General features: G+C 47.7%; 2 protein-coding genes across 6 annotated transcripts in view; both read left to right on the top strand.

The window, feature by feature from the left end:
- LOC105486572 (calcium binding protein 1) overlaps positions 1–6394 on the top strand; it is a 42263-nt gene extending 35869 nt beyond the window's left edge. The window contains exon 6 of the mRNA XM_071070966.1: positions 5759–6394. Within this exon, the coding sequence (XP_070927067.1) occupies positions 5759–5958 (200 nt within the window). The 3' untranslated portion in view covers positions 5959–6394. The remainder of the gene's footprint in view (positions 1–5758) is intronic.
- A 5188-nt stretch (positions 6395–11582) lies between these two features.
- Positions 11583–27468, top strand: LOC105494683 (malectin). Of its 5 annotated transcripts, none has more exons than XM_071070961.1 (6): positions 11583–11605; positions 19363–19541; positions 20096–20272; positions 20367–20424; positions 21995–22220; positions 26075–27468. In XM_071070961.1, the coding sequence occupies exons 2-6, from the start codon at positions 19377–19379 to the stop codon at positions 26496–26498; spliced, it is 1050 nt and encodes a 349-aa protein (XP_070927062.1). In that variant the 5' UTR covers positions 11583–11605; positions 19363–19376; the 3' UTR covers positions 26499–27468. The 5 variants fall into 5 exon arrangements, with proteins under 5 accessions (XP_070927062.1, XP_070927063.1, XP_011761643.2 ...); XM_011763341.3 differs by lacking the exon at positions 11583–11605 and adding an exon at positions 12032–12461; XM_071070960.1 differs by lacking the exon at positions 11583–11605 and adding an exon at positions 18380–18404.

Genomic DNA, 27468 nt, shown 5'->3' with positions numbered 1-27468 from the left:
ATTGTATGTATTTAAGGTGTACAACATGATGTTTTAGTATAGTAGTTACAGATTCCTGAAACAGCCATTGAGAGCCAAATTCTAGGGTAAAATTGGAGTTTTAGGGAAGGAATGTTAGGTGTCCCCCAACATCTGTTCTTCTCATCCTCCTTAGTGACAACAACTCTCAGTTTCTATGACATTTTGAATCAAGATTATATTTCTCAGCTTCCTGTAGAGCTAGGTGTGGTCTCGTGCCCATGTTCTGGCTAATGGAATATGTCTTAGTCTGTTTTGTGTTGCTATAAGAGAATACTTATGACTGGAAAATAACAATAGAAGTTTATTTGGCTCATGGTTCTGGAGGCTGGGAAGTCCAAGAGCATGGTGCTGGCATATGGCAAGGGCCTTCACGTTGCATCATCCTATGGCAGGAGGCGGAAAGGCAAGAGAGGGTGAGAACTAGTGAGCAGGAAGGGGTCCAAACTTGTGTATATGAAAAAGCCACTCTCATGACAACTCACTCACTCCCACAATGATGACATTAATCCAGTCATAAGGGCAGAGCCCTCATGACCTAATCACCTCTTATCAGACCCTACTTTTCCACATTGTTGCATTGGGGATTAGGTTTCCAACACACAGACTTTAGGGGACACATTCAAACCACAGCAGGATAGAAGCAGTTGTGTGTAACTTCTGGGAAGCATCCTCTTTAAGGAGACACCTAGTCTCCTTTGCCTTCCTTCCTCCTTGCTGGCTGAAATGTGGTTTTGTTGCCTGGAGCTTGAGCAGCCATTAACCATGAGGAAGAAGTCAGTGTTGAAGATGGGGGAACAACGAATTGAAGGACCCCCAGTCTCTGACAGCTTCTGGAAGCCCCCCTAAAAGCCCTGCAGTGCTCCCTTCAGATTCCTTTATAAGAAAAATAGAAGACATTTCTGTATCATTTAAGCCCTTATTACTTTGAATCTTTCTGGCACTTGGAATCAAACTTAAATAGAACAAAATTACTCTTCATAAGACTTACCAGCTATGTGCCAGGCATTCTATTAAGCCCTTTACAAATATTAACTCATTAATTATCACAATAACTTTATGAGCTAGCAACACTATTTTCTCCATTTTACAGGTAAGTCTTGGATATTTCATGGAAAGAGGAAGGAAACAGTTCTTAAAATGTTTTCTAGGCCAGGGACAGTGGCTCACATCTGTAATCCCAGCACTTTGAGAGGCCAAAGTGGGAGGACTGCTTAAGCCCAGGAGTTTGAGACCAGCCTGAGAAACATACCAAGACCTCATTGCTACAAAAAATAAAAGCATTAGCTCAGCACTGTGGCACGTGACTGTAGTCCCAGCTACTTGGGAGGCTGAGGTGGGAGGATTATTTGTGCCCAGGAGATCAAGGCTGTGGTAAGCAGTGATTGTGCCACCGTACTCCAGCCTGGGTGACAGTGAGACCCTGTTTCAAAAACCAAAATAAAATTTAAATGTTTTATTTTTAGTCCCTGTATCAGTCTGTTTTCATGCTGCTGATAAAGACATACCCAAGACCGGGCACTTTACAAAAGAAAGAGGTTTATTGGACTTACAGTTTCACATGGCTGGGGAGGCCTCACAATCATGGTGTAAGGCAAGGAGGAGCAAGTCACATCTTACGTGGATGGCAGCAGGCAAAGAGAGAGCTTGTGTGGAGAGACTCCCATTTTTAAAAACATCAGATCTCATGAGACCCATTCACTATTATGAAAACAGCATGAAAAATACCAACCACCATGATTCAATCATCTCCCACCTGGTCTCTCCCACACACATGGGAATTATGAAAGCTACAAGATGAGATTTGGGTGGGGACACAGAGCCAAACCATATCAGTCCCTGTCTCTGTTCATTCTTTCATTCAACAAATATACACTGAGCACCTATCTTCCAGGTCCTCTGCTGGGTGTTAGGGATATATGAAAGAAAAAAAAAAAAAAAGCTCCAGTGCGGTGGCTCATACCTATAATCCTAGCACTTTGGGAGGTCAAGGCAGGCGGATCACCTGAGGTCAGGAGTTCAAGACTGGCCTGGCCAACATGATGAAACCCCTTCTCTACTAAAAATACAAAAATTAGCCGGGCATGGTGGTGGGCACCTGTAATCCCAGCTACTTGGGAGGCCGAGACAGGAGAATTGCTTGAACCTGGGAGGTGGAGGCTGCAGTGAACTGAGACTGCACCACTGCACTCCAGCCTGCGTGATGGGAGCGAGACTCCATCTCAAAAAACCAAAAACAGCCTTGATTCCTAGTCTCATGGAGATAATTGTCTAGACTACTCTGTCCAATATAGTAGCCACTAGCCATATGTGGCTATTTAAATAAATTAAAGAATTAGTTCCCCAGACACAGCAGTCACATTTCACCTGTTCAATAGGCACATATGGTGTGGATAGACTACCTTCCCATCGCAGCAGAATGCTCTCGTCTGCAGGGGCAGCTGACAGGTAACCTGGCCATTTATAATTCAATGTGCAGGTGCTGGCTGTAGGACTCCTTGTTACCTGCCAATGTGTCCGGATCTAGGAAAGAAACTGAAAAGAATAAAACAGCTGCTTTCTTTTTGTTTCTTTTCTTTCTTTCTTTCTTTTTTTTTTTTTTGAGGCAGAGTTTCGCTCTTGTTGTCTAGGCTGGAGTGTAATGATGTGATCTCGGCTCATCACAACCTCCGCCTCCCGGGTTCAAGTGATTCTCTGGCCTCAGCCTCCCGAGTAGCTGGGATTACAGGCGTGCACCACCACACCTGGCTAATTTTGTATTTTTGGTAAAGATGGGGTCTCTCCATGTTGGTCAGGCTGGTCTTGAACTCCCGACTTCAGGTGACCCGCCTGCCTCAGCCTCCCAAAGTGTTGAGATTACAGGCCTGAGCCACCGTGCCCGGCCAGCTTTATTTATTTCTGAGTATGTGTACTTTAGTCCTTTTTATTCACCATCTCACTCTGTCTTTACACCTCATTTCCAGGTGAGGAAACTTAGGTTCAGAGAAGGAATGTGACTTGCCAAGCTTACACTGACATTGGGTAGTAAAGACCCTCCTGGCATTCCTGACTCAACAACTGTGTCCTTAACACAATGAGAAAAGTCTGGGAGACGATGATACAGGCAGCTAACAAGCCGAGTGCAGTGGTACACGTCTGTAATCCTAGCTACTTGGGATCAATTAAGGCCAGGAGTTTGAGTGCAGCCTGGGCAACATAGTGAGACTCTGTAAGTCTGTAAGGCATTCTCTTGAAGTTTGTGGGGATGTTTTTCTTTTTCTTTTTTTTTCCTGAAATAGAGTCTCACTCTGTTGCCCAGGCTGGAGTGCAGTGGCGTGATCTTGGCTCACTGCCGCCTCTGCCTCCTGGGCTCAAGTGATCCTCCCACCTCAGCCTCCCAAGTAGTTGGACTACAGGCATGCGCCACAATGCCCAGCTATTGTTTTTATTTCTTGTAGAGATGGTGGGGGGTGGGGTCTCATGATGTTGCCCAGGCTAGTATTGAACTCCTGGGCTCAAGCGATCCACCTGCTTCAGCCTGCTAAAGTGTTGGAATCACAGGCGTGAGCCACAGTACCCAGCTGAAGTTGCTTTCTATTGTACTCGTTGCAACTCTAGGAGGCTGAAAGTTATCACCATCTCATTTACAGATGAGGAAACCAAGGTGCAGAAGGGAAATGACTTGTCCAAGGCCACCCAGATGGGCAGGCACTTGCTTTTTCTGTTCTCTGCCTAGACCATGACCACCCTGGGGCTGGCTGGCTTTTTCACTGTGACTCATATCCTCTTGGGGGAAGCGAAGACACGCCAAGTCCATTCTCTCTCCTGCAAAGTTGGGGACTCGGCCAGGTTTCTCAGTTCGAGTTGCACCCTGAGGGCCAGGACCAGCAGACACGGTGGGCTGGCTCCCCGCCTCTCTGGATGGCTCTGGTCCCTCTGTGGTCTAACTCCCAGACGCCCAAGATGAGCAAACTTGGTCTTGGAACCAGACCACCCACCTCAGTTTCAGGGCTGGCAGGACTGGCTCCCACCCCTGCCCTGTGTTTGCCTTTTGAACTTTAATTGTGAGCTTATTTTTAAGGGGGAAAAATATCCCATAAACTTAAAAATAGGCAAGACTTAATTAATAGTACTCTTTGTTCTTCTGATCCTTATCTGGACAGGAAGACACAACCCTTTTCAGTTTTATGGTCAAGGTGAAATTGCCTCTTAGGGCTCAAACACAGCTGCTTCATCTTCCCCTTTTGAACTCTGGCTCCCTTTGGTTTTTTCTCCCTTGGGGAGAAGGGTATTTCCCACTCCTTCGCCTCAGCACTTCATCAAGGTCTTTTCTATTTATCAGATCGTCAGCGGTACATGTTATAATTATTTCTTCATACATAATTAATAGCTTCTGTGGACTGAGGACTTCGATGGGCCAGGCACTCTGAATGGCTCCTAACAGCCCCACATGGCAGGTTTTCTAATTATATCCATTGTACAAGTGAGACAACTGAGGCCCAGAGAGGAGAAATGACTTTCCAAGGGCCATACAGCTCTAAGAAGTGGAGCTAGGCTTTAAATCCAGGTCTCTATGCCCCAAACACCCACGACTATGGTTTACCGATCATTTAGCTATGCGCTCAGTGGTCCCACAATGCTAATTTTACAAACCACTTCCTGGACGGGCGTGGTGACACATGCCTGTAATCCCAGTACTGTGGGACGCTGACGGGGGAGCAGATCACTTGAGGTCAGGGGTTCGAGACCAGCCTGGCCAACATGGTGAAACCTTGTCTCTACTGAAAATACAAAAATTAGCCAGGCATGGTGGTGCATGCTTGTAGTCACAGCTACTTGGGAGGCTGAGGCAGGAGAATCACTTGAACCCTGGAGGCCAAGTTTGCAGTGAGATGAGATCACGCCACTGCACTCCAGCCTGGGTGACAGAGCAAGACACTATCTCCAAAAAAAAAAAAAAAAAATCCTTCAATTTTTTGTTCATTTAAAATGTCTTATTTTCAACAATCCTACAAGGTGGGCACAATTATTCTCTCCATCCCACAGATGAAGAAACTAAGGATCAGAGAGGTGAATTCATTTACCCAAAGTTACACAGTGATTAATGGCAGAGCTGTGATTTGCACCAAACTATGTTTGCTACATAGCCAGGCTCAAAGGAAAAGAAGTATTTTAGATGCCAAAACATTGGATTCTGGCTGTTCATTGTGTGACTTTGGACAAATTACTCAATCCTCTGAGCTTTAGCTTCTCATCTGCAGAAATGGGGACATGACCTATTTTTCCAACGTTTTGAGGTCATTAAGAGCATCAGATAAGTAGGAACCAATGATTATCGAGAAGCTGCTCTGTCAGGGCCTGGGTTTATATGCCTTATTTCAGTTTTGGATGAAATTTTAGTGAATTTTGGACCAGGCACCGTGGCTCATGCCTGTAATCCCAGCACTTTGAGAAGCCCAGGTGGGCAGCTCACTTGAGGTTCGGAGTTTGTGACCAGCCTGGCCAACATGGTGAAACCCCAACTCTACTAGAAGTACAAAAATTAGCCGGGCATGGTGGCACATACCTGTAATCCCAGCTACTCAGGAGGCTGGGGCAGGAGAATCGCTTGAACCCGGTAGGCGGAGATGGCAGTGAACAGAAATCGCACCACTACACTCCAGCCTGGGCAACAGAGTGAGACTCTGTATGGGGGGGGGGGGGCGGAAATCTCTTCCATGTCGTCTGCATTTTCTACAAAAAGTGTATCTTTCTTTCACAGAGGAAAATAACTGCTGCCCATTTAAGAACTACCTATTTAGTCCTTACATCAATGCGACGTGCATTTCGGGAGAAAGGAGACTCAGCAAGAAAGGAAGTGATGTGACCGGGAAGCCGTTGAGGAAGGAACTGAACCCAATTCTGTCTGTCCTCCAAATTTTGGTTCCTGTTACTCTACCGAGGGCAAGTCCTCCATCCTGAGAGAGTGCTGGAGGATTTGCAGAAATGTTTGCATCAAACCAGCCCCAGCTTAAGGAGGGGAGAATGCAGCCACCCCAAGTGTTTCTGGGCTCTCAGATGGGGATGACCTTCCACAGCAGGGAGGGGAAATGGGAGGCTGGAGCCCAAACTCCTCATTGCCTACAGATAAATGGCCTGGGCCCAGGGCCACCTAGGGACTGACACTCTTCTCAGCTTTCGCAGGGCTCAGACTCCCTGCCTTCTGCATGATCCGTCCTGAGAGCAAACCTGGGGCTATATGGGGACCCCTCTGGGTCAGTGCTTTTGGATATAATCCTGCCCTGGGTTCGGGCCCTCTAGCCTGACTTTGACCTTTTTGTCTTCTGCCCCCATCCCTATCGAGGCTCGTGCCTGTAATCCCAGCACTTTGGAAGGCCAAGGCACAAGGAGAGCCCAGGAGTTTGAGACCAGCCTGGGCTATATAGCAAAAGACCTCATCTCTACAAAAAAAAGAAAAAAAGAAGTTTAGTGGGGCATGGTAGCACAGGCGTCTAATTCCAATTACTAGGGAGACTAAGGTGGGAGGATCCCTTGAGCCCGGGAGGTAGAGGCTGCAGTGACCCATGATTATGCCATGTACTCCAGCCTGGGCAACAGAGTGAAACCCTGTCTCAAAAAAAAAAAAAAAAAAAAAAAGGTCCCGGCACAGTGGCTCACACCTGTAATCCCAGCACTGTGGGAGGCCAAGGCGGGCAGATCACCTGAGGGCAAGAGTTCGAGACCAGCCTGGCCAACGTGGTGAAACCCTGTCTCTACTAAAAATTCAAAAATTAGCTGGATGTGGTGACATGCCTGTAGTCCCAGCTACTCAGGAGGCTGAGGCTGGAGAATCGCTTGAACCCGGGAGGCAGAAGTTGCAGTGAGCCGAGATCGCGCCACTGCACTCCAGCCTGGGCAACAGAGAGACTCCGTCAAAAAAAAAAAAAAAAAAAAGGCATAGATCTAACAGCCTTTTACAGTACAATATGGGGGTCCTACTCCTGATACCACCTCAGGTGTGCAATTTTTTTTTTTTTTTGAGACCGATGCTTGCTCTGTTGCCCAGGCTGGAGTACACTGGCACGATCTCAGCTCACTGCAACCTCTGCCTCCCAGGTTCAAGTGATTCTCCTGCCTCAGCCTCCTTAGTAGCTGAGACTACAGGTGCAAACCACCACGTCGGCTAATTTTTGTATTTTTAGTAGAGACAGGGTGTCTCCACGTTGGCCAGGCTGGTCTCGGACTCTTGACCTCAGGTGATCCGCCCACCTTGGCCTCCCAAAGTGCCGGGATTACAGGCGTGAGCCATCACGCCCAGCCAAGAATTGAGGTGCTGCAGACTCGTACAGACTTGCAGCTACAAATAATTTTATCAAGAATTCCTAAAAGCATATATCTGGGACCAGGTGCTGTGGCTCATGCCTGTAATACCAGCACTCTGGGAGGCTGAGGTGTGAGGATTGCTTGAGCCCAGGAGTTTGAAACAGCTTGGGCAACATAGCAAAAGACCCCATCTCTACAAAAACATTAAAAAAAAATTAGTGGGGCATGGTGGCACATGCCTTTAGTTCCAGTTACTTGGGTGGCTGAGGTAGGAGGATCCCTTGAGCCTGGGAGGAAGAGGCTGCAGTGACCCATGATTGTGCCATTGTACTCCAGCCTGGGCAACGGAACAAGACCCTGTCTCGAAAAAAAAAAAAAAAAAGCATAGATCTAGCAGCCTCTTACAGTACAAGGTGGGGGTATAAGTTCAGAAGGCAAGAATTCAAGAGACTTTCTTTTATTTATTTATTTTGAGACGGAGTTTCGCTTTTGTTGCCCAGGTTGGAGTGCAATGGCACGATACCAGCTCACCACAACCTCCGCCTCCCGGGTTCAAGTGATTCTCCTGCCTCAGCCTCTTGAGTAGCTGGGATTACAAGCATGCACCACCATGCCTGGCTGATTTTGTATTTTTAGTAGAGATGGGGTTTCTCCATGTTGGTCAGGCTGGTCTCGAACTCCCAACCTCAGGTGATCCACCCGCCTTGGCTTTCCAAAGTGCTAGGATTACAGGCGTGAGCCACCATGCCCAGCCGAGACTTTCATTTCAGAATAACAATCGGTTGAGTGCCTTGGCTTGTGCCAGGCACGAATCTGTCAAAAATAAAATCAGATCAAGTTAAAATTTCAGGAGTTAATTGTGCATACAAAGGAAGAGCCTGTGAATTGGGAGATTACAAGATTGGCAAGAAGTCGGAATTGACAGCAGTTATAGCACAAGAGGAAGTATTTTGACCCTTTTCATGATTGGCTGACATATTTTTTCAAAGACAAATAGAGCTGTTCAAGCTGATTTGTCTATGGTTGATTGGTTTAATTCCGTGGAATCATGCTAATAAGGGAAGAAAACTTATTCTTGTGCTTTATGTTTAGAGTTAGCATTTTGGAAAATCAGGTGCTCAAGTTTTGGTTATGTGGCTATGGTGGTTGTTCTCAGAGTATCTAAACAATTGTTTCAGCTCTTATTTATCAATTCTAATGACTTTATTATATGCATTACCATCTTCTCCTCCTCTTCTTCATGTGGTTGTATTACCTTCTTTAATCCTCACGTCTGCCCTCTGAAATAGAAACTATTCTAGGCCAGGTGTGGTCACTCACACCTGTAATCCCAGCACTTTGGGAGGCCAAGGCAGGTGGATCACTTGAGGACAGAAGTTCAAGACCAGGCTGGCCAACATGGAGAAACCCTGTCTCTACTAAAAATACAAAATTTAGCCGTGCATGGTGGTGCATGCCTATAATCCCAGCTATTTGGGAGGCTGAGGCACAAGAATTACTTGAACCCAGGAGGCAGAGGTTGCAGTGAGCCGGGATCATGCCACTGCACTCTAGCCTGGGCAACACAGTGAGACTCTGTCTCAAAAAATTAGTAAGTAAAATAAACTATTCCAGTCATGTGCCACATAACATTTCAGTTAATGATGAGCCACATACACGATGGTGGTCCCGTGAGATTATAATATTGGCTATATATAGGTATATATATGTGTATATATATATGTGTTTTTTTTTTTTTTTTTTGAGACAGGGTCTCACTCTGTCACCTAGGCTTAAGTGCAGTGGTGCGATTTCAGCTCACTGTAACCTCTGCCTCCCGGGTTCAAGCGATTCTCCTGCCTCAGCCTTCTGAGTAGCTGGGATTACAGGTGCGCCCCCACCATGCCTGGCTAATTTTTGTATTTTTAGTAGAGACAGGGTTTTTCCACGTTGGTCAGGCTGGTCTTGAACTCCTGGCCTCAAGTGATCCACCCACCTCAGCCTCCCAAAGTGCTGGGATTACAGGCATGGGCCACTGGGCTGGCCAATACTGTGTTTCTACTGTATCTTTGTTTAGATACACAAATACTTACCATTGTGTTCAACTGTCTACAGTATCCAGTAAGGTAACATGCTGCATAGGTTTGTAGTGTAGGAGCTATGGGTTGGACCATATAGCCTAGGTGTACAGGAGGCTATCCCCACCTAGGTTTGTGTAAGTACACTCTGTGATCTTTGTACAATGACAAAATTGCCTAATGATGCATTTTTCAGAACGCATCCCTGTCATTAAGTGATGCATGACTGTATCTCTATTTCACAATCGAGGAAACTGAAACTCAGAGAAGTACATCACTTACCCAAGGCCACACAGTGGGTAAATGGGACTGGGCGTGGGATGCAGGCAGCTTGTCTCAGATCCCATGCTCAGATCCCATGTGCTGCCTCTAGGGTCTCAGAATTTATGTTTTACAGAAAGGACAGCCTAATTCATGAGCAGCTGGATCTCAGAAAGAGAGCCAGGCTCCTTGGTACAAAGATGGGCCCAACCATGAATGGCATCTGAAGGGTCCAATAACAGGAGCTAGCCGGGTATCTTCTTCACCCTCTGGAGTGACCAAAAACACGACGGACCGAGAGAAGGCCTTTAGAGGCCTCCCCCAAAATTTAATCCATTTTTGTGATTGTTTCTCCTGGACTAGACTGCCTTGAGGATGAAATAAACATGAGCTCCTGGTGGCAATGCAATCCGTGAGTGGTACCTGGGCTCTGCAGGCTAACTACCTGGGAGGGAGGAAGTCCCATCACCGATACTTGTGTTTCTGTTCCCCATTTGCACCACACCCCTCCTTTGAGGGTAACTGAAGCCTCTGAGTTGTCAAGATCCTAAAAAGATGACAGTTTGAGAGAGAGAAGAGTAAAATTAGAAACCCCAAGAGGCCAGGTGTGGGGCTCACCCCTGTAATCCCAGCACTTTGGGAGGCTGAGGCCGGTGGATCACGAGGTCAGGAGATGGCGATCATCCTGGCCAACATGGTGAAATCCGGTCTCTAATAAAAATTAAAAAACTAGTTAGGCGTGGTGGCACGCGCCTGTAGTCCCAGCTACTCAGGAGGCTGAGGCAGCAGAATCGCCTGAACCCGGGAGGCGGAGGTTGCAGTGAGCGGAGATTACACCACTGCACTCCAACCTGTCGACAGAGCGAGACTGTCTCCAAAAAAGAAGGAAAAAAAAAAAAAAAGAAACACCTTTGACAGGAAACATGTCTATGGGAGGAAGTAAGGCCAGATGCTTGCAAAATAGGGGGGAAAGTGAGACCGGGAGGGAACACTTCCAAAAGTTACCCCCGTGGGGTCTGAATTTGGGGCGGGGGAAGGAATTTGGGTGCATTTAGATCCACCACTGATAGTCCGTATTTTGGCACCCTGTTTTGTTCCTGTATAGCACTTATCACCGTTCTAACTAAACAATTTCATTACGGGTTGTGCAAAGTCTATGATTCTCATGCGGGACCCCAGGTGTGTTTTTTGTTCATGTAGCACAAAGCTCGTTGCCTAAGTAGCAGGTAGGATTGTCAGATAAAATACAAGAAGTCCAGTTAAGTTTGAATTTTAATAAACAGTGCATTTATTTTAGTATAAGTGGGTCCCATTTGCTTATCTGAAATTCAAATATAACTGGGCTTCTCATACTTTATCTGCCAAATCTGACACCCTAGTAGTAGGGACTTGATACATTTTTTTCCTTTTAGGGAGAATTTCTAAATCGACCAGTATTTATTTATTTATTTATTTATTTTTGTCTTGACTCTGCCCTACACTTGCGATGCGACCCTTTGGCAACATTCAGTCTCTTTCTGGGCCTCAGTTTCCCCATCGGAAAAATGGGAATTTGAACAGCGACCGAAGCGCAGGGATCGCCAGTGTGGGAGAGCTCCAGGTGAACTGTGAAGGTGCAGGGAGGTAGCGCGGGCCGTGTCTGTGCGGGACGGTCCCGGCCTCCAGTCTGCGCACCGCCGGCAGCCACTCCAGCCAGCGCCTAGGGCGCCCCGGTCCCGCCCCTACGCCACGGAGGCCGGCCAGAGGCTGTCGCCATGGAGACGCGGGCAGCCTGGCGCCCCCACGCTCACAAAGCCACGCGTTTCCGCTGCGTTGGAGCCTTCTCATTGGACGGCCGTCTGGACGCTACCACCCGCCCCGAGCCCGCTAAGGGGAGGGGGCGGGGCCTTATCCTCGTGGGACTCGTTCCCTGGAGAACTGTGTCCGCGGCCTCTCTGGGAAAGCATGGGTCGTCTCCCTCACGCGGGGAAAAGGACTGAGTCTCTTAGGTCTGGAGAGTGTCCATTGCTTCTCCTACTAGAATTTATGCTCACGCTTCTCCCTGAGAAAAGAGGGGGCGGGAAAGTCGGCCACGCCCCCTCCAGAGCCTATTTGGTCTCAAGAGCGGGAGCACCGGAAGTGTTGGCGACGTGTCAGTGCGCCCTACCCTAAACCTTCCTCCCCAGGCCACCTTTCCCATTCAGCTGTGGGATTCCGGGGCCGCCTGGGCGCTGCACCCGCCACTTCCGCATCGAACCGCCGCTTCAACCGAACTCACTCCCTCTGCGCGCGCTCCATCTCGTGCCCGACTGCTGGGCCGGCGCCTGGGAGAAGCCACGCCCTTTCCCGCGCCTGACATCCAATGAACGGGCGCTTCCCGGCGGGGTGGTGGGTAATTAATGAGGACCTGGCGCTGATTGGCTGCAGGGTCGTGGCCGGGGGCGGGCGGCGGGGTAGGTTGTCCCTGAGGTGGGAGGCGGTACCCGTGGCTGAGAAGAAGGAGGCCTGAAAGCGACATGTCCCCGGCGACTCAGGCGGAGCGGTTCGTGGCGCTGTTTTTCTGAGTCCGGGGTGGCCTGGCAGCCGGCCGAGGACGAGGGTCGGCGGGGGCTGCCCCCGTGGTGGTGGCCGCCATGCTGGGAGCCTGGACGGTTGAGGGAACCGCTGTGGCGCTCTTGCGACTGCTGCTGTTGCTGCTACCGGCGATCCAGGGACCGGGGCTCGGCGTGGCCGGCGTGGCTGGCGCGGCGGGGGCCGGGCTGCCGGAGAGCGTCATTTGGGCGGTCAACGCGGGCGGAGAGGCGCATGTGGACGTGCACGGGATCCACTTCCGCAAGGACCCTTTGGAAGGCCGGGTGGGCCGAGGTGAGAGTCCCCCTGCCGAGCCGCGGGATCCGGGGCCTGCTGTGCTGGGCGCAGCCGGCCGGGGGCTACGGGCCCCGAGCCCCTTTCGACCCTGGGGCCGCGTCTCTGGAGCGAAGTTTCTCTCTGCAGCTTCCTCGGGGCCCCGCTCTGAGCTCAGGGCCTGGCACTGGCTCCAGGGTACCTAGAGTCATACAGGCAGAGAGTTGGTGAGAAGTTAGTTATATTTGGATTTCTCATCCTGCGTTTTCTCAACCCCTCACTCCCATCCAAGCTGGGAGAGAAATGACGAAGGCGGCCTTTTGCCACCTCCAGGCCTCGCGGGTTGTAGGTCATGGGTGCCCCTGCTTCTCCTGGCGAGACAGTTCTTGGGAGATTCTTGTCGACCCAGGAATCGGCCGCTTTCCTTGCCCCTTCTGCAGGAGCGGGGCTTGATTCTTAGCCAGAATAGGAAGGAATCTTCGAAGAGGATGGGCCAGGAAAGTTTGATTGTAGCCTGCTCCCCCGCCCTCTTTTCGAGCGAAGAATATGTGTGCTTAAAAGTAGAATCTGCAGGCCGCCCCCAGAGGGTGGTTCTATCGAAGCCATCCTGCACGTGAGGCTGGTGGCTGTGGGTGAACTGGGTCAACCAGTGTAAGAATCCGAATGGCCTCTCAGAGAATGCTTACAACCTCCCCTAGGTGAGCCTGAGAGTTCTAATTCCAGCTTAGGGGGAAAATGATTGTGATTTGTTGGGCAACAGTGGTTTTTAACAGAGCCGCTCCCTTCCCAAAGTTAGTGTGTGTCAGAATTGCCAGGGCAGCTGCTTAAAAATGCAGATTCCTAGTCCCCACTCGAAATCGATTATAGTAGATTGAGCTTTTTTGCTGGGACCCAGGTTTCTGCACCAGGGGCTTGTGATGTGGGTTGCCCCGAGACCACTGTTTTGGAAGATCTGCTTTATAATCTTTGTTTCTTCTGTTGGAGGGATTGGAAAACAGGTTTCAGAAGGAAGTTCTTTGCTTCGTGTGTTGGAAGGAGATTGACGCTGTATACCAGGTTCAGAGGCAGCCAGATTGGCAGTATGCCACCTGCAGACAACCAGGAGACAGACTCACTCTTCACTTTCTCTCCCTCTTTTTCTGCGATGCCCAGATTTGGCTCTTGCTTTTACTAAAGGAGTTAGTTCTTCCCAAGTCGATGGCAGTGTTCTGAAATTTGTTACATTAAGGAGTTTATTGCCTTTCACACATGTGAGGGTCTTGGGACACAGGGCTGTTTTCTGAAGTTCTATGTTTGTCTTGGAATTTGTTGAGCCCTGGCATGTAGATCACAGTAGCCTGGGTTCAGCTGACTCAGGGCTCCAGTCTTTAGCAGCGGTAACAGCAGCCAAAGCCAGACTTTATAGCAGGAGGTTATTACTATCTCTATCCTAGACCCTTCCTCTTTCTTCACCAGCGTGGGCAGGGAGGAAGGAGCCCTTGAGGAAACTAGACTGTTTGTGGACTTTGTCTCTTGAGATAGCTGTGGTGAGGGCACTGAGCGGATGGTTTCTTTTCACTTAGCAGATACCAGGCCTTACATTGGTTACATTGTCCTATTTGGTCTGTTGTGCAGAGGATAAAGCTGAGTAAGACCACACAGGTTTAGTTCCCAGATACTGCCCTTACTCAGAAATTCTGGTTTTAATTTGCTAATGCAGGTGGTGTGTGTGTGTGTGTGTATTTCTTTGGCCTGGTCAGCAGTCAGCCAAGATCTCTGTCCTTGGGTTATTGGCTCATGGTTGCAGTTCCTTGGGAGGAGTTTATTGTAGCAGGTAAAATTACATGAGACCTACCAAAGCTCGTGTGTACTGGAGTCCTATTTTGGACACTGGCCTTTGGGGAATTGTATAAATGAAGGTTCCCTGCTAAGGTTCCCCTCTCCATTCTACCAATCTGGGTAAGAATTGGAGCAGTATTAAGGCATAGATAGGGAATGGGAGGTGGCGCTTGTCAGCTGCAGTTTGGACCAGCTTGTTGCAACATTGCACTTACCAGGTTCCTGAGAAAGGCATTTTGCTGGCTTTAGATCAGGGCTGAGATGTGCATAAGCTTGTACTCTCAGGAGGCAGCTCTCTCTATACTAAGGAGTCAGTCGCACCAAGGAAAGTCCAGCTGTTCACGCTGCCTTTCTTCTGGGCCTGCTTGGATAAGGGTGTGCCAGGTATTTGGAGACCCTTGCCTTGTGCAGCTATTTACACTGATTGCAGTAGGAACTGTATGCCTTATTTCTTTTCCCACCTGCCTGTGATATTGTTTCCAGCATGCTGAGAAAAGTTGATTTTATGTTGAATGAATTCAGGTATTTGTTACTAAGTTAGTCCAGATAAGGGTTTGGTTTTCTTTTGAACTTGCTGTTTCTGTATAGTTTCTTTGTAGTTCAACATTCTTGTAATTGTGTGTGGCCCAGGGCACGTAGTGGCTTATGCTTTCAAAAGCAGTTCAAAATATTTATTGAATTTCATTTTTGCCTTGAGGATAACTAGTGCTTACAGCCTGGGAAAGGCTTTTTCAGCCTGTGTGCTTCCACAGATGGGAGCACCACTACAGAAAGTGGTGGTTTAGAAGCGTTCACATTGGGGTTTTGGTATCACGCACATTCCAGGGGTTTCATTTATTTACTTAAAATTTTTTATTTTGTTTTTTATTGTAGACACAGGGGTCTCTCTATGCTGCCCAGGCTGGTCTTGAACCCCTGTCCTCAAATGATCTTTCCACCTTGGCCTCCCAAAGTGCTGGGATTACAGGCGTGAACCATCGCGCCTGACCATGTTCCAGATTTGTAACTTGGTCATTCTGAGTTCCTCTTCACTCTGACTAGGAAAAGACCTGGTTATTTGACCTGAGGGCATAGAATTTTGCTTGAATTTAGGGAAGGCTATTTCCTCTTCATAGAAAGATGCCTGCTAAAGTTGCTCGGCCTTAAGAAACTTGCTTTGCGTCTCTGAGCCTTGTTTTCCTTCTCAAAAAAAAAAAAAAAAAAAAAAAACTCTCATGCTTCAGACATCTCTGATAAGGCTGTAAACTCTCCTGTCCAGAGTAGGTTAAAGTGTCTCTGTCACTTTTTTTTTTCCTTGATGACCTTTTACATGGAATTAAAAATAGGGCAGAGCATGGCTCCAGAGGGGGAAAAAGCTGGCTGGGTACCAGAGCCTATCAGGTTGCTAATGCTGTAACTGTAAGGAAGACCCTTTCCTGGGCTGCCTTCCTTTCAGCCGGGGAAGGATTTGGCTTTGGGGAGATAAGAGCTTGAAAGATGGGATGAGAGAGGAGTCACTGCTGCCTCTGATTTGCTCAAAGCCATGGGATTTGTTTAGAATTCTCTACCTCTACTGTCACCTAACAGGCAGTCTTCATCTGCAGGCCCTCCAAGTAGTGGAAGTTCACAGGGAGAAAATTTAGGTCCCTGAATCCATGGGTTCCCTGTCTCAGCCCATTCAGAACAATTCTTTAGGTACTGGCCTCACTTGAGAAAGAAGTGATCCAGAAGAACAGTCTAGTGACCAGGAGATCTGAGGGTGGGGTGGGGAGTGACGCTAGAGCACCAAGGGGAGCTCTACAGCTGTGTTATGGAGGACGGGCTTCTGCTCATTCTGGCTTTCCCGCTCTTGTGGTTCCCAGTTGCAGTTTTCCAGTTAGTTTTATTACTTCCTTTTCTTTTGATCCATTCCCTAAACTCCCTTGAGTGGAGACATTTATTTAGTGCTTATCACGTGCATATTCTTGCCTGGCTAGCATACCCATGTTTCTGTGTCTCTCTCTGTGTGAGGCATTATATTGAGCTCTTTTTTTTTTGGAGTCTTTTTTTTTTTTTTTTTTTTTTTGAGTCTCGCTGTGTCTCCCAGGCTGGAGTGCAGTGGCGTGATCTCGGCTCACTGCAAGCTCCGCCTCCCGGGTTCACGCCATTCTCCCGCCTCAGCCTCCCAAGTAGCTGAGACTACAGGCGCCCGCCACCACGCCCGGCTAGTTTTTTGTATTTTTAGTAGAGACGGGGTTTCACCATGTTAGCCAGGATAGTCTCGATCTCCTGACCTCGTGATCCACCCGCCTCGGCCTCCCAAAGTGCTGGGATTACAGGCTTGAGCCACCGCGCCCGGCCATATTGAGCTCTTTATACGGATTGTTTTATCCTTACCACAATGCTGTGGGATAGGTGGTGTCCCCATTTTATAGGTGAGAAAACAGACCTAGAGAAAAAACTTGTTCAGCGACCCTTTGTGTCTGTCTTTTCCTGAACCCTCTGCTGAATTCTCCAATGAGTCTAGTTACTACATTGTCTAAAACTAAGAAAGAGCAGACATAATGAAGGCCGTTCGGCCCCCTTCCTTTTTGGTTAACTGAGTTATATTATGCCAATTGCAGCAGTATGCAGACTGTCCACTTCATTGTATTTTAGAGAAATCTGTTTCGCTGTGAATGCATAAAGGCTAAGGAGGGAAGAAAAATCCTTATTTGCTGCTGCATCTCTTGGGACTCGGGCAAATTCAACTTTGCATGTGGCAGATCTCTTGGGAAAGCCACTTGGGCTTTAAAGGGAAATATTTTAAAGGTAATTCCAAGGTTGTTAAGTAATTTTTATTCACATGGTTGAGTTTTCTTCACTGTGGGACTGAGACTGCCACAGATTACATTACTGTCAGTTTCTCACTTTTTCCACTTGGCAAGAGAAAAAAAAAGATGCAGCCTGGCGTGGTGGCTTATGCCTGTAATCCTAGCACTTTGGGAGACCGACGCGGGTGGATCACCTGAGGTCAGGAGTTCAAGACCAGCTTAGCTAACATAGCGAAACCCCATTTGTATTAAAAATACAAAAAATTAGCCAGGCGTGGTGGTGTGCACCTGTAATTCTAGCTACTTGGGAGGCTGAGGCAGGAGAATCCCTTGAACCTGGGAGGTGGAGGTTGCAGTGAGCCGAGATTGTACCATTGCACTCCAGCCTGGGCAACAAGAGCGAAACTCTGTCTCAGAAAACAAACAAACAAACAACTCTCTGCACATGCACACAATTTTCTGTGTATCTATAAATCAAATGTAGTTAATGTTCCAGATGTGTAAGGATCACGGTCCTCATGGAAGAAGGAAATTCTTAGAGCTCAGTTGGAAGAGAAATAGCAGTCTTTCAGTCTTCATAGGTTTGTATCCCAGGGCAGTGGTTTTCCAAGGCTGGAAAGGAGGGGGAGCATGTTAGCAGTACATCCTTTGTATGCATTGCTCAGTTACTTTTCTTTGATTTCTTGAGGAGAAATAGGAAGAAAAAAGTCTGAAGACAAAGTGCAATGAGTTTCCTGTTCCATTGTCTCATCGGTCCATCTGATCTCGTGGCTAATGTCACTTACAGGAACCGTTAACAGTTATGTTTATTTTTTTGAGGTCTTGACCTCAGCCACTGGGTCTTTTTGTTCATCTTTTACCTTTTGCCATGTCCTCTCCCTTGTTGGTGATTCAGAAGATAAAGCTCTGGGGATGACAGCCCCTGGCCGTCTCCCAAAGGATCGAGTTGCCAGATGTCTTCATGGTCACCATGTGAGATTGGAAGGCAGTCTTGAAATCTTAATTTCATGCGGGAGGAGAGACTACATGACTGCTACATCTGTAGTTGGGAAAGTATATTTATGGAGCACTGGAAAGCCTTGCTGTGTTTATAGGATAAAGGAGTCAGGCTACTCTCTGGAGGAAGCAGAACTATTTATCTCTGAGACTGAAATGTGATATCTTATATTTGCACAAAAAAGATTTGGCCTGGCGCGGTGGCTCATGCCTGTAATCCTAGCACTTTGGGAGGCTGATGAGGGTGGATCACCTGAGGTCAGGAGTTTAGTTTGTTGTGCGAGAGGAAGAAGAAAACATATATACAACTGTCTTATACCAAGGCTGGGAGAGGGCCGGGGGCAAGAGAGGTTTTCTACTCTTCTGATACTGACCCGAGGTAAGTAACTTTTTACTTTTACCCTCTCTCATTCCTTGTCAGTTTGTGAAATGTGAAAGGTGACTCCCCTAGGACTTGGACATCTTAGGCCGATTGTCTTTCCCTGCAGGATGCTCTGGCCTTGTGGACAGATTGGCATGGCTTCACTGCTTTGCAGGCACCTCCTTCATTGTCATTTGTTCATTCAGCAAACTGTATGAGTGGTGACTGTGTGCCAGGTCCCGTGCTAGGCACTGGAGGTGCAGTAGTAACTTTTTTCTCTACTGTTGGTTTATCTAAGTGAATGTTCAAGTGAGTAGGTGAGGAAGAGTTTTGTGAGTCTGTGGGAAGTAAGGATATTAGCATCACACCTTTCTTTTGTATGCCTGTTTTTACCAGCTTTGGAACTTTTTGAATGAAAATTATAAAAAAAAAATGCAACAACTAAAGCTGGAATTTTATTAGTAAGGACAATGAAGAATGACTTTCCGAAGCAGATATCCTGTTTGTTTTAGACTCTGGGCTTTTCTGAATGAGAGAAAACATTCTTTGAACTTGATCATCTTGTATGGAGTTCCTGGCCATCCCCTTTGTTTTAGGTTTCTCTGAAGCCCTCCCTCTTGGGGAACCAGGCAGCTGCAACACAGCACTTTCTTCTGATAATGAGTTAGACTTGTTCTCCATAGAGTCAGGGGGAAAAAGTCATTTTAATGTGCTTTTAGAAAGTTCTGCTCTGAGGTTTATAGGGGCTGTTGGCCTGATTCGTGTTTAGTTTCTTTCATTTTGCTCTTCCATAGTAATGGCTGTATGATTCCTGCCTTTGTTGGAGCTCTGTTTGGAGCCAGGTGCAGAGTGGGTGGCCCTTTATATGGAGAGGGTTATTAGCATTGCCCTGGAAATGCCTCTGGCTGTTCTGAGGTCTTTGCTCTTCTTTTGTGTCTTGCCTCTGATGTGCTTTCTCTTTGTCTTTTGTCCTCAGCCTCAGACTATGGCATGAAACTGCCAATCCTGCGTTCCAACCCTGAGGACCAGATCCTGTATCAAACTGAGCGGTACAATGAGGAGACCTTTGGCTACGAAGTGCCCATCAAAGAGGAGGGGGACTACGTGCTAGTCTTGAAATTTGCCGAGGTCTACTTTGCACAGTCCCAGCAAAAGGTGAGGCCTAGTCAGGCTGCTGCTTGACCAGTGGGACATTGCTGCTCTTGGACAATCCACTATTATGGGGATAGAGAGTGTGAGAGCCTCTCCAGAAAGGAAGAACAGATGAGCTCTAGAGAAGCACGTTCCATAGTCCACAAGGCTGCGCTTGCCTTGGGGGTTAGTGACAGAAAGCAAAGCCAGAATCCTTGTTTTGGTAACTAACGGATCCTGTTAAGGCCCTCCTGGCTACTTCCCTCCATGGTTTGCTGCACCTTCTTGCTTTTAGCCTTATTTTTCCTCTGTCCCTTCCTGTGAATTTCCTTCTTCCTATGCTAAGCTTTTTGTTTGTATTCTTTGTTCCTTAAAGCCAGTATAAGACCTCCTGGGCAGCGAAGGAATATGGCTTTGATTTGACCCGGGTTAAGGATGCTAGCCACCCTGGATATCCAGACCCATCATTTCTTAAATTATTTTTGAACTTGAAGCCCAAAAAGGTGCATGATGCCCAACTGCTTGAAAGGATGTAAAGCTGATGGTTTTGACATTGTTTCCTTTTCTTATCCTGGAAGGTATTTGATGTACGATTGAATGGCCATGTCGTGGTGAAGGACTTGGATATCTTTGATCGTGTTGGGCATAGCACAGCTCACGATGAAATTATACCTATGAGCATCAGAAAGGGGAAGCTGAGTGTCCAGGGGGAGGTGTCCACCTTCACAGGGAAGCTCTACATTGAGTTTGTCAAGGTAATTCCCCTATTCTGCCCATTGCTGAAGAGAGTGGGTACAGGGGAAGTTGTTTGCTGCTGTGTGGGGTTGACTACTGTTTCCCTTTTTCTAGGGGTACTATGACAATCCCAAAGTCTGTGCACTCTACATCATGGCTGGGACGGTGGATGGTAAGTTGTGTTTTGACCTGCTTTTTTGACTTGGGTGGAAGGATATGGTTGAGGAAACCCTTGGGAGGTAATTGAGCTGATCACTATTTTGGAAACACTTAAAGCTAAATTGTAGGGGATTGGCCGGGCGCGGTGGCTCAAGCCTGTAATCCCAGCACTTTGGGAGGCCGAGACGGGCGGATCACGAGGTCAGGAAATCGAGACCATCCTGGCTAACCCGGTGAAACCCCGTCTCTACTAAAAAATACAAAAAACTAGCCGGGCGAGGTAGCGGCGCCTGTAGTCCCAGCTACTCGGGAGGCTGAGGCAGGAGAATGGCGTGAACCCGGGCGGCGGAGCTTGCAGTGAGCCGAGATCGCGCCACTGCACTCCAGCCTGGGCGATGAAGCGAGACTCCGTCTCAAAAAAAAAACAAAAAAAAACTGTAGAGGATTCAGAGTCAGTTGCATGAGGATGAAGTATAACATGGTACTAGCCGCAAGCTTTGGAGTCAGGTCTACATATATATATCTTGTTGCTGCCATTTAATTGGATGTTTGTCTTGGATGGATGTTTCTAATTTCCCGATAAATTGGGATTAATAATGGTACCTATTGGTGTACCTTGACCTTTGTAGTCATTTGGGATCATCTAAAACTTGTCCTTATTTTGTTTGTTTGACATCTCTTTCCTAGGGGGAAAAAAGGTAAAAGGAGGAGTCCTGTAGGGTTTTGGTATGCTCGGAAAGATTCCAGCATTGCTGGACTGCACTGGGACAAAACTTCCTTTATGTCTCCTTATCCTTGGGATCAAGTCTTAGAGTGTATCTCTTTCTCAGGGTTTAGATTCTCCTGGCTGCCAGCATCTCAGGCTGATTTTTGCAGAGAAAGCTGCGTCTTTGTGACATTTCTCCCCCACTCCACTTCTGTACCTTTTCCCAACTTATCTTGAATGCACTTAGGATTTCATCCTATTGTCTTGATGTCCTCCAAATGCTGATATTATGACATCTAGGAGGATGGATGTCTTACCACCAAACAGACCTGTGTTCAAGTCCCTGAGGAGGAGGCAGGACAGAGGGACAGTGTGTGCTGGGAACCCAGAACTCTCTGGGTCAGCTTTTCTTCAATTGTTGTGTGAATCAAAAGGGAATGTGGGCTTGTGGGAGGAGGCGGGATTTGGAGAGGTTAAAGTTTAGGCATCGGGTCATTGTCCCTGTCCAGTCTGGTCATCTTGGGGCTCTGTCAAAGTAGAGCAGAAGGTGAGAGAGTGAGCCTCCCTATGAGCAGGGCTTTTTCTACAACAGAAGGTGAGACAGTGAGCCTCCCTATGAGCAGGGCTTTTTCTACAACAGAAGGTGAGACAGTGAGCCTCCCTATGAGCAGGGCTTTTTCTACTTCCTAGTTAAATCTCAGGCTTTTGCAGGACTCTACTGTTCTGTAGACCAGAGGCTATTTCTGCTACTTCTGGTCTTTTCTCTGGACCTGGGCTCACTCACAGGAATCTCTTTATTGTGGCTTATTTGCTGCTTTTAAGGGTCTCTCTTACTTACATGCTATGGGTCTTAACAGTGTTTTCTTCCTTGTGTTAGATGTACCAAAGCTTCAGCCTCATCCAGGATTGGAGAAGAAAGAAGAGGAAGAAGAAGAAGAAGAATATGATGAAGGGTCTAATCTCAAAAAACAGACCAATAAGAACCGGGTGCAGTCAGGCCCCCGCACACCCAACCCCTATGCCTCGGACAACAGCAGCCTCATGTTTCCCATCCTGGTGGCCTTCGGAGTCTTCATTCCAACCCTCTTCTGCCTCTGCCGGTTGTGAGAACAAATGACCATCCTGAACAGGGTGGAGGGGTGTGGGAAAGAAACCAGCCATATTGGTTTTGGTTTCTATATTTTTCACAATGATTAATGAAAAAGAAACAAAGACAAAAAAAACACCAATTAAAGGAGACAAAAAGAGGCAGAGCGAGTAGAGAGCAGCCCTCATTCACCACCTGGTCCCAGACCTGCTTTAGGTTCTCGTCCTCTCTTTGTGGCTGGCTCCCAGCCGTCTCTTTCCTCTTGAGGATACTTAGGATAAACTGGATCCTTCCTGCTCAAGGATCCTCGTTTGTACACCTAGTGGAAAGGACTCTGAACTCAGAGGAGTCACTGTTCCTTTTTTTAGGTTAGAAATTAACAGCAGGGAAATGCCATCTTATTACCTGAGATGACCAGCACTGGGAGTTAGGTATGTTCTGAAGTTATGTCTAGATAAGACTTCAGATGTCCTGGGATCGAAAAAATGTGTGTGAAGGGGTGGAAAAGTAGGGAGATTAAAAAAAAAAAGAAAGAAAATGCTTCCTTATCTGGAAGCCTTTCTGGATTAATCCAGTGATGGTCCCACCTTTAGTGTTGAGCTTTGTCATTGCTTGTCTCCCTGGCATGTGCCAGTTATAGACTGTCCGGCATCCAAGACGATTAGGTTATGTTGGATCCTCAGATCGCCTCTGACTTGTTACCACAACAAATCATTTTGATTTCAGTGCCTGTTGGGGACTTGATTTCTTCTCAGTTTGTTTGTTTGTTTGTTTGTTTCCTTAATCTGGCTCATTTGAAATTTCTTCTCCCCCTCAACCATCCCACTAAGTTATACCCAAGAAGGGAAGGAGACACGGGGATTTGGGGTTCTCTGCTTGAATGTCTTCTCCTTTCCCACCTCACCTTGTTGGTACCTCCCTCCCTGGATCTCTGAGCCAGCAGCCAGGAGGACCTGACCCAGCAGTTCTTTACTGGCCCCTTTGTAGGGTCTTGCTGCCAGGGGGCAGGGATGCTTTCCAGCCTGCAGCAACAGAACACTTGACCTTAAAAGTCTCTTCTGGTCTTTGGATTAGAAAAGGCTTATGTTAGCATAGCTTAAGAGCAACCTCAGAGACTTGAGCCCTACTAATTGACTGACCACTGTTCAGAGTGTCTGGTATCTGATGTTCATTTATTCCCATGTTCTTGTGTGTCACAGTTCAGCCAGTTTTGGTTTATGCCTAGAGCTACTTCAAGGAACTAGACTAATTAGCTATATAGACCCAGTGACGCTTCTTATTGATCTTAATAGTATGCCCCTCCCTCCCCTATCCTTTCATTTCCCTGTCCAAGTAGCAGTCAGGTTCTTGGTGTGATGGGACTGAAAGAATTCCAGTCAGCCAGAGCCTTGGCAGCTCTGAAGCTAATCTTAGCATCTAAGTGTTGGTCTTAAATTCCCTGAAAAAATTTCTGTAGGAAATGAAGCTTCCCTAGTCCCCTCCTTTCTGGTCACCGTCATCCATTTCCCAGTTAGGGCAACAATGAAGGAGGACCCAGCCAAGCTAAAAGGAATTTTGTGGATGGGAGACAGCAGGATTAGCTTCAGCTTGGGCTGGAGCAGTCAATATAGGATCTCAGGCCAGGCCCATTTTTCTAGAATGTGTTTAATTTTGAGTTTGCTTTATTAGATACGTTTTTTAAGAGCTCTATATATTTGAACTGTTCCTTATGTGACAAAATAGGTAGCTCTTGGGCTCATGTCCTGGGTTTTGGCTCTTTAATGATTACTCCAGGCCAGCATTTAGTCATTTGAGAATTGTAGCCTGTTGTTGTTGCTGTGACTTGGGTCTCAGTGCTGGGGTGTTGAGTCAGGCAGCTGGAGGGTTGTGGCCTGAGGCTGCAGTCAGAGGTACACTTCCCATAGTGCTTCACATAGCTCCCCTGCTTCTAAAGGATAAGGTACTGTAGCCTTGGTCTTTGGGACCACCTGCCTGGGGCAGTGGACATCCTAACTAAATAGGCTTCTGGCAGTAGCTTTGGTTCCTGTCCCATCAAAATTCCCCAAAGCCACTGTCATTGGATTAGTCAAGATGAAGGAGGAGGACTGGCTGCCTCCATTTTGCCTTGTTTGTTAGTTTGCCTGGGTCTGTCTGAGGAAGGAGGGGGTCCCGCCTTCCAACTCAACACATCCCTTTAGTGACTCAGCGTCTCAGAAGGAAGCCCTGACTCCTGGGGCCATTTCCTAATGGTACTGTAAGCCAAGCAGCCTTGCTTCTGCCTCTGTTTCCAAGCCCACCCTTTTCCCCTGAGCTCAGGGTTAGGGATGGGCGCTTTCCTCTCTGGTTGTGTCCGAAAGGAAGGAACATCTTTCTATGGCTAACAAAAACTAAAGGGGAAGTGAGGAAACAGGAAGAAGTATGGTGGGGGCTGGGGTAGACTCCCCTGGAGCCAAGCCTATCCAGTTAACAAGAGCTGCCTGGGGCTGGCCACAGCTGGCTCATGATGCTGAACTTGAAAGTGTTTTTGTTTTTGTTTTTGTTTTGTGGCTCCTCCAAGATACAGGTACATGAAGTTTAGGTTAAAGGGGTGGGATTATTTTTATTTTTGTACTGTATGTGTCAAGAATTACTCTGTTGTTCACCTTTTGCTTTTTGCACTGTTTGTTCCCCTATCTGCATTTTGAGCTTAGTGCTAGGACTGAGAGGCTGCACCATAGGGAATGCATGGGAGGTGGTGAGGGGTGCGTGGAGGAGAGGCCCGGGCTCCTCTACTGGATCTACACTCTGTCCTAGGTTTTTCGATCTCACTGAGCCCAGCTGGCTGAAAGCTAGGACAGTCAGGGTGCAACTTCTTTTGCCAGAAGCGCGGCCTGAGTTGGGTTTCTGGGAGGGCGATGCGGATGTCTGCTGCAGAGACTGCCTGAGAATTCTGCAGTCTAGCTTTGAGGCCAGTCGGTCTCTAATCGGGCTTTTTTGGGTCTCATGCTTACTGAAACATCGTGCCAAGAAACTCTGTGGGATTTGTGTCCCTTAAACCAGATTCATTTTTCGGAAAAATCTTCATTGTTGAGGAGAGGCTGCTCAGTGGACACCCTGAGTTCTTATCACTGGGAAGATAGTTTTCTTCAGGTGTCAATGGCGTTAGACTTCCAGGAAGACTAGCCCTGCCTACAGGGCCACCTGTTGGTTTGAGAGTGTGTTCGTGTTCTCTTGCTGTCACTGCCTAAGAGCTACTGGGATCACGTTAGCGGACACTTAGGCTTTGGTGAGAGGGCAAAGTTTGAGTTAGGTTTACCTCCCCCTTTCTGTGCCTGGGAACTGTTTGGTCCAGCTTTAAACTGTGGTTTTGACTTATCTCTTGGGAGAAGCTTCTGTTTTAAGGAATTTCTCTTCCTTCTTATCCTGCCTCTAGCCTCTCCTGGAAAGGCCTGGCTATGGTTTCTAAAATCTCAGCTGAGAGCTTCAGAAAACAGCAGCAGTATTTTCCTTTTCCTAGTGCTAACATCCCTTTCCCTAGAAATTGGCTCGCCTTGGGAAACCCAGGGAAAGAATCAGCAGGTTCTCTGCCCCCTCTGGGGGTTGGGGAAGGACCTGCCCCGGTCAGCACAGTGCCTTTTCCTCTCCTGCTCTGAGCCAGGGTGGGGCATTCCCTCTAGATTCAGGTCTGGGCAGGGGTCCTATAGTCCCTGCCATGGGGCTGCGTCCCTGTCCCTTCCCTCCCCTTTACTGGCCTACTCTGGCATAATTCAAGTGTCTTCTTGCCTTGAGGATCCTTAATGGCATCAAATGGCAACATGGAATATTGTCCTCCATGCCTCTCCAAAATGACCTAGGAGAGTAGGTGAGCTTTCCAAAGTGAGAGACGAATCTTTCTTTTTTTTTTTCTCCAAGGGCAGGATGGGTATGCTTTGGGCCTTCTTCTGTGGCCCCGGAGGAAGGAGAGACTGAGGCAAGGCAAAGTGATAGTACACTGAAGCAGAACCAGAAACACCCAGGAACCGTTCAGAAATCTCAGAAGAAATCTGCTTCTCTTCGATGGAAAGATATAATTAACGATCAAAGAACTCTAAGAAAATTGCAAAGAAGCCTTAATGTTCAAGATTTAGAAAGATCAGAGCAAGTTTTCTCTTTCAGTCCAAGCTATGACTCTCTGTATTTAAACCTCTCCTGGGGCAAGAGTGCTAGATTTCCTCATTTTGTTATGAGACTAGATTGGTACCAATGGATCCGCTGCCTAGTGAGGGCGGGTTTCTCCTTTGCACCTGTGTGGCTTGCTTCCAGTCTGGCCTGTCCTTTCCAGCTGCCTTCTGTCTAGCGCACTATGGGGGGCCAGATTATCTTGATAAGAGCAGGTGATTTGGGGACTAGCTAGGTTGGCAGGAAAAGAGCAGGATGGATCTCCTGGGACGAGTTCCCCCAGGAGTATAAACACAAGGAGCCAGGATTGTGCTGGCAGCCAGGGAAACAGTAGCGCCTGTTTGAGTTGGCAGAGAGGGCCTTGGCACCTCTTGCATCCAGGCAGTCTTGTGAGATGGGGGCACATAGCACTGGGGAAAGCAGAACTCCATTCTCACCTCTATTTTGAGCTTCAGTGCTTTATTTCAGTATGAGGAAAAACAACAACAAACTGAAGTGCGCTTTCCGTCCTTTCAAAGGACAACTGTTGGGAAGGGGGAGCCGAGTTGGGAGGTAGGAGGGGAGCACTGGCAGGGAGAGACATTCTTGACTCCTCTCTTCCCTGGTGTGTTGTGATCCAGGGAATGAAAAGAAATTTGACCCTGGATTGGTTCTCTCCTTGAACTTAAGGAATGTTACCTTTTCCTTCCAAGAAGTTCTCCCAGGCTAGGACCAGCTGCCCATTCTGAGCTCAGGGCAGCCTCTTCAACCATTACTGACCTAACCTGGCTTGTCAGGAAACCAACCCCACCCTTCCACATTGGGCCTGGCTGTTCTATTCTGTATCACGTACTGGAGAGAAAGCGTCAAGTTCTTAGCCCTTGTAGCTTCTCTTCTAGTTTCCCATCCTCTCTCTGTGGAGGCCAAACCAACTCTTTGTCAGTAGCCACAACATGTGTTGACGGCGGCACAGTGAGATAGAATTGACGAACTTTGAACCTGGTTGGCCGGGGAAGCTGTAGGGGTGGATAGAGCTGGCTTTCCTTCTGGGCTGTCTCCATCTGACCCTACCCCTTCCATGTCCCACCCCACTCCCACCAAAAAGTACAAAATCAGGATGTTTTTCACTGTCCATTGCTTTGTGTTTTAATAAACAATTTGCAGTGACA

This window comes from Macaca nemestrina, chromosome 10 (genome assembly GCF_043159975.1).
Source record: "Macaca nemestrina isolate mMacNem1 chromosome 10, mMacNem.hap1, whole genome shotgun sequence".
NCBI lineage: Eukaryota > Metazoa > Chordata > Mammalia > Primates > Cercopithecidae > Macaca > Macaca nemestrina.
This window is presented reverse-complemented; position numbering and strand designations above follow the sequence as displayed.

Excerpts from the sequence above, each read along its gene's own strand:
- LOC105494683 (XM_011763341.3), top strand. The coding sequence starts at position 12,230 with ATGCTGGGAGCCTGGACGGTTGAGGGAACCGCTGTGGCGCTCTTGCGA. Across the intron at positions 12,462-19,362 it reads GGAAGGCCGGGTGGGCCGAG|CCTCAGACTATGGCATGAAA; the intron begins GTGAGAGTCCCC and ends TTTTGTCCTCAG. Across the intron at positions 19,542-20,095 it reads TTGCACAGTCCCAGCAAAAG|GTATTTGATGTACGATTGAA; the intron begins GTGAGGCCTAGT and ends TTATCCTGGAAG.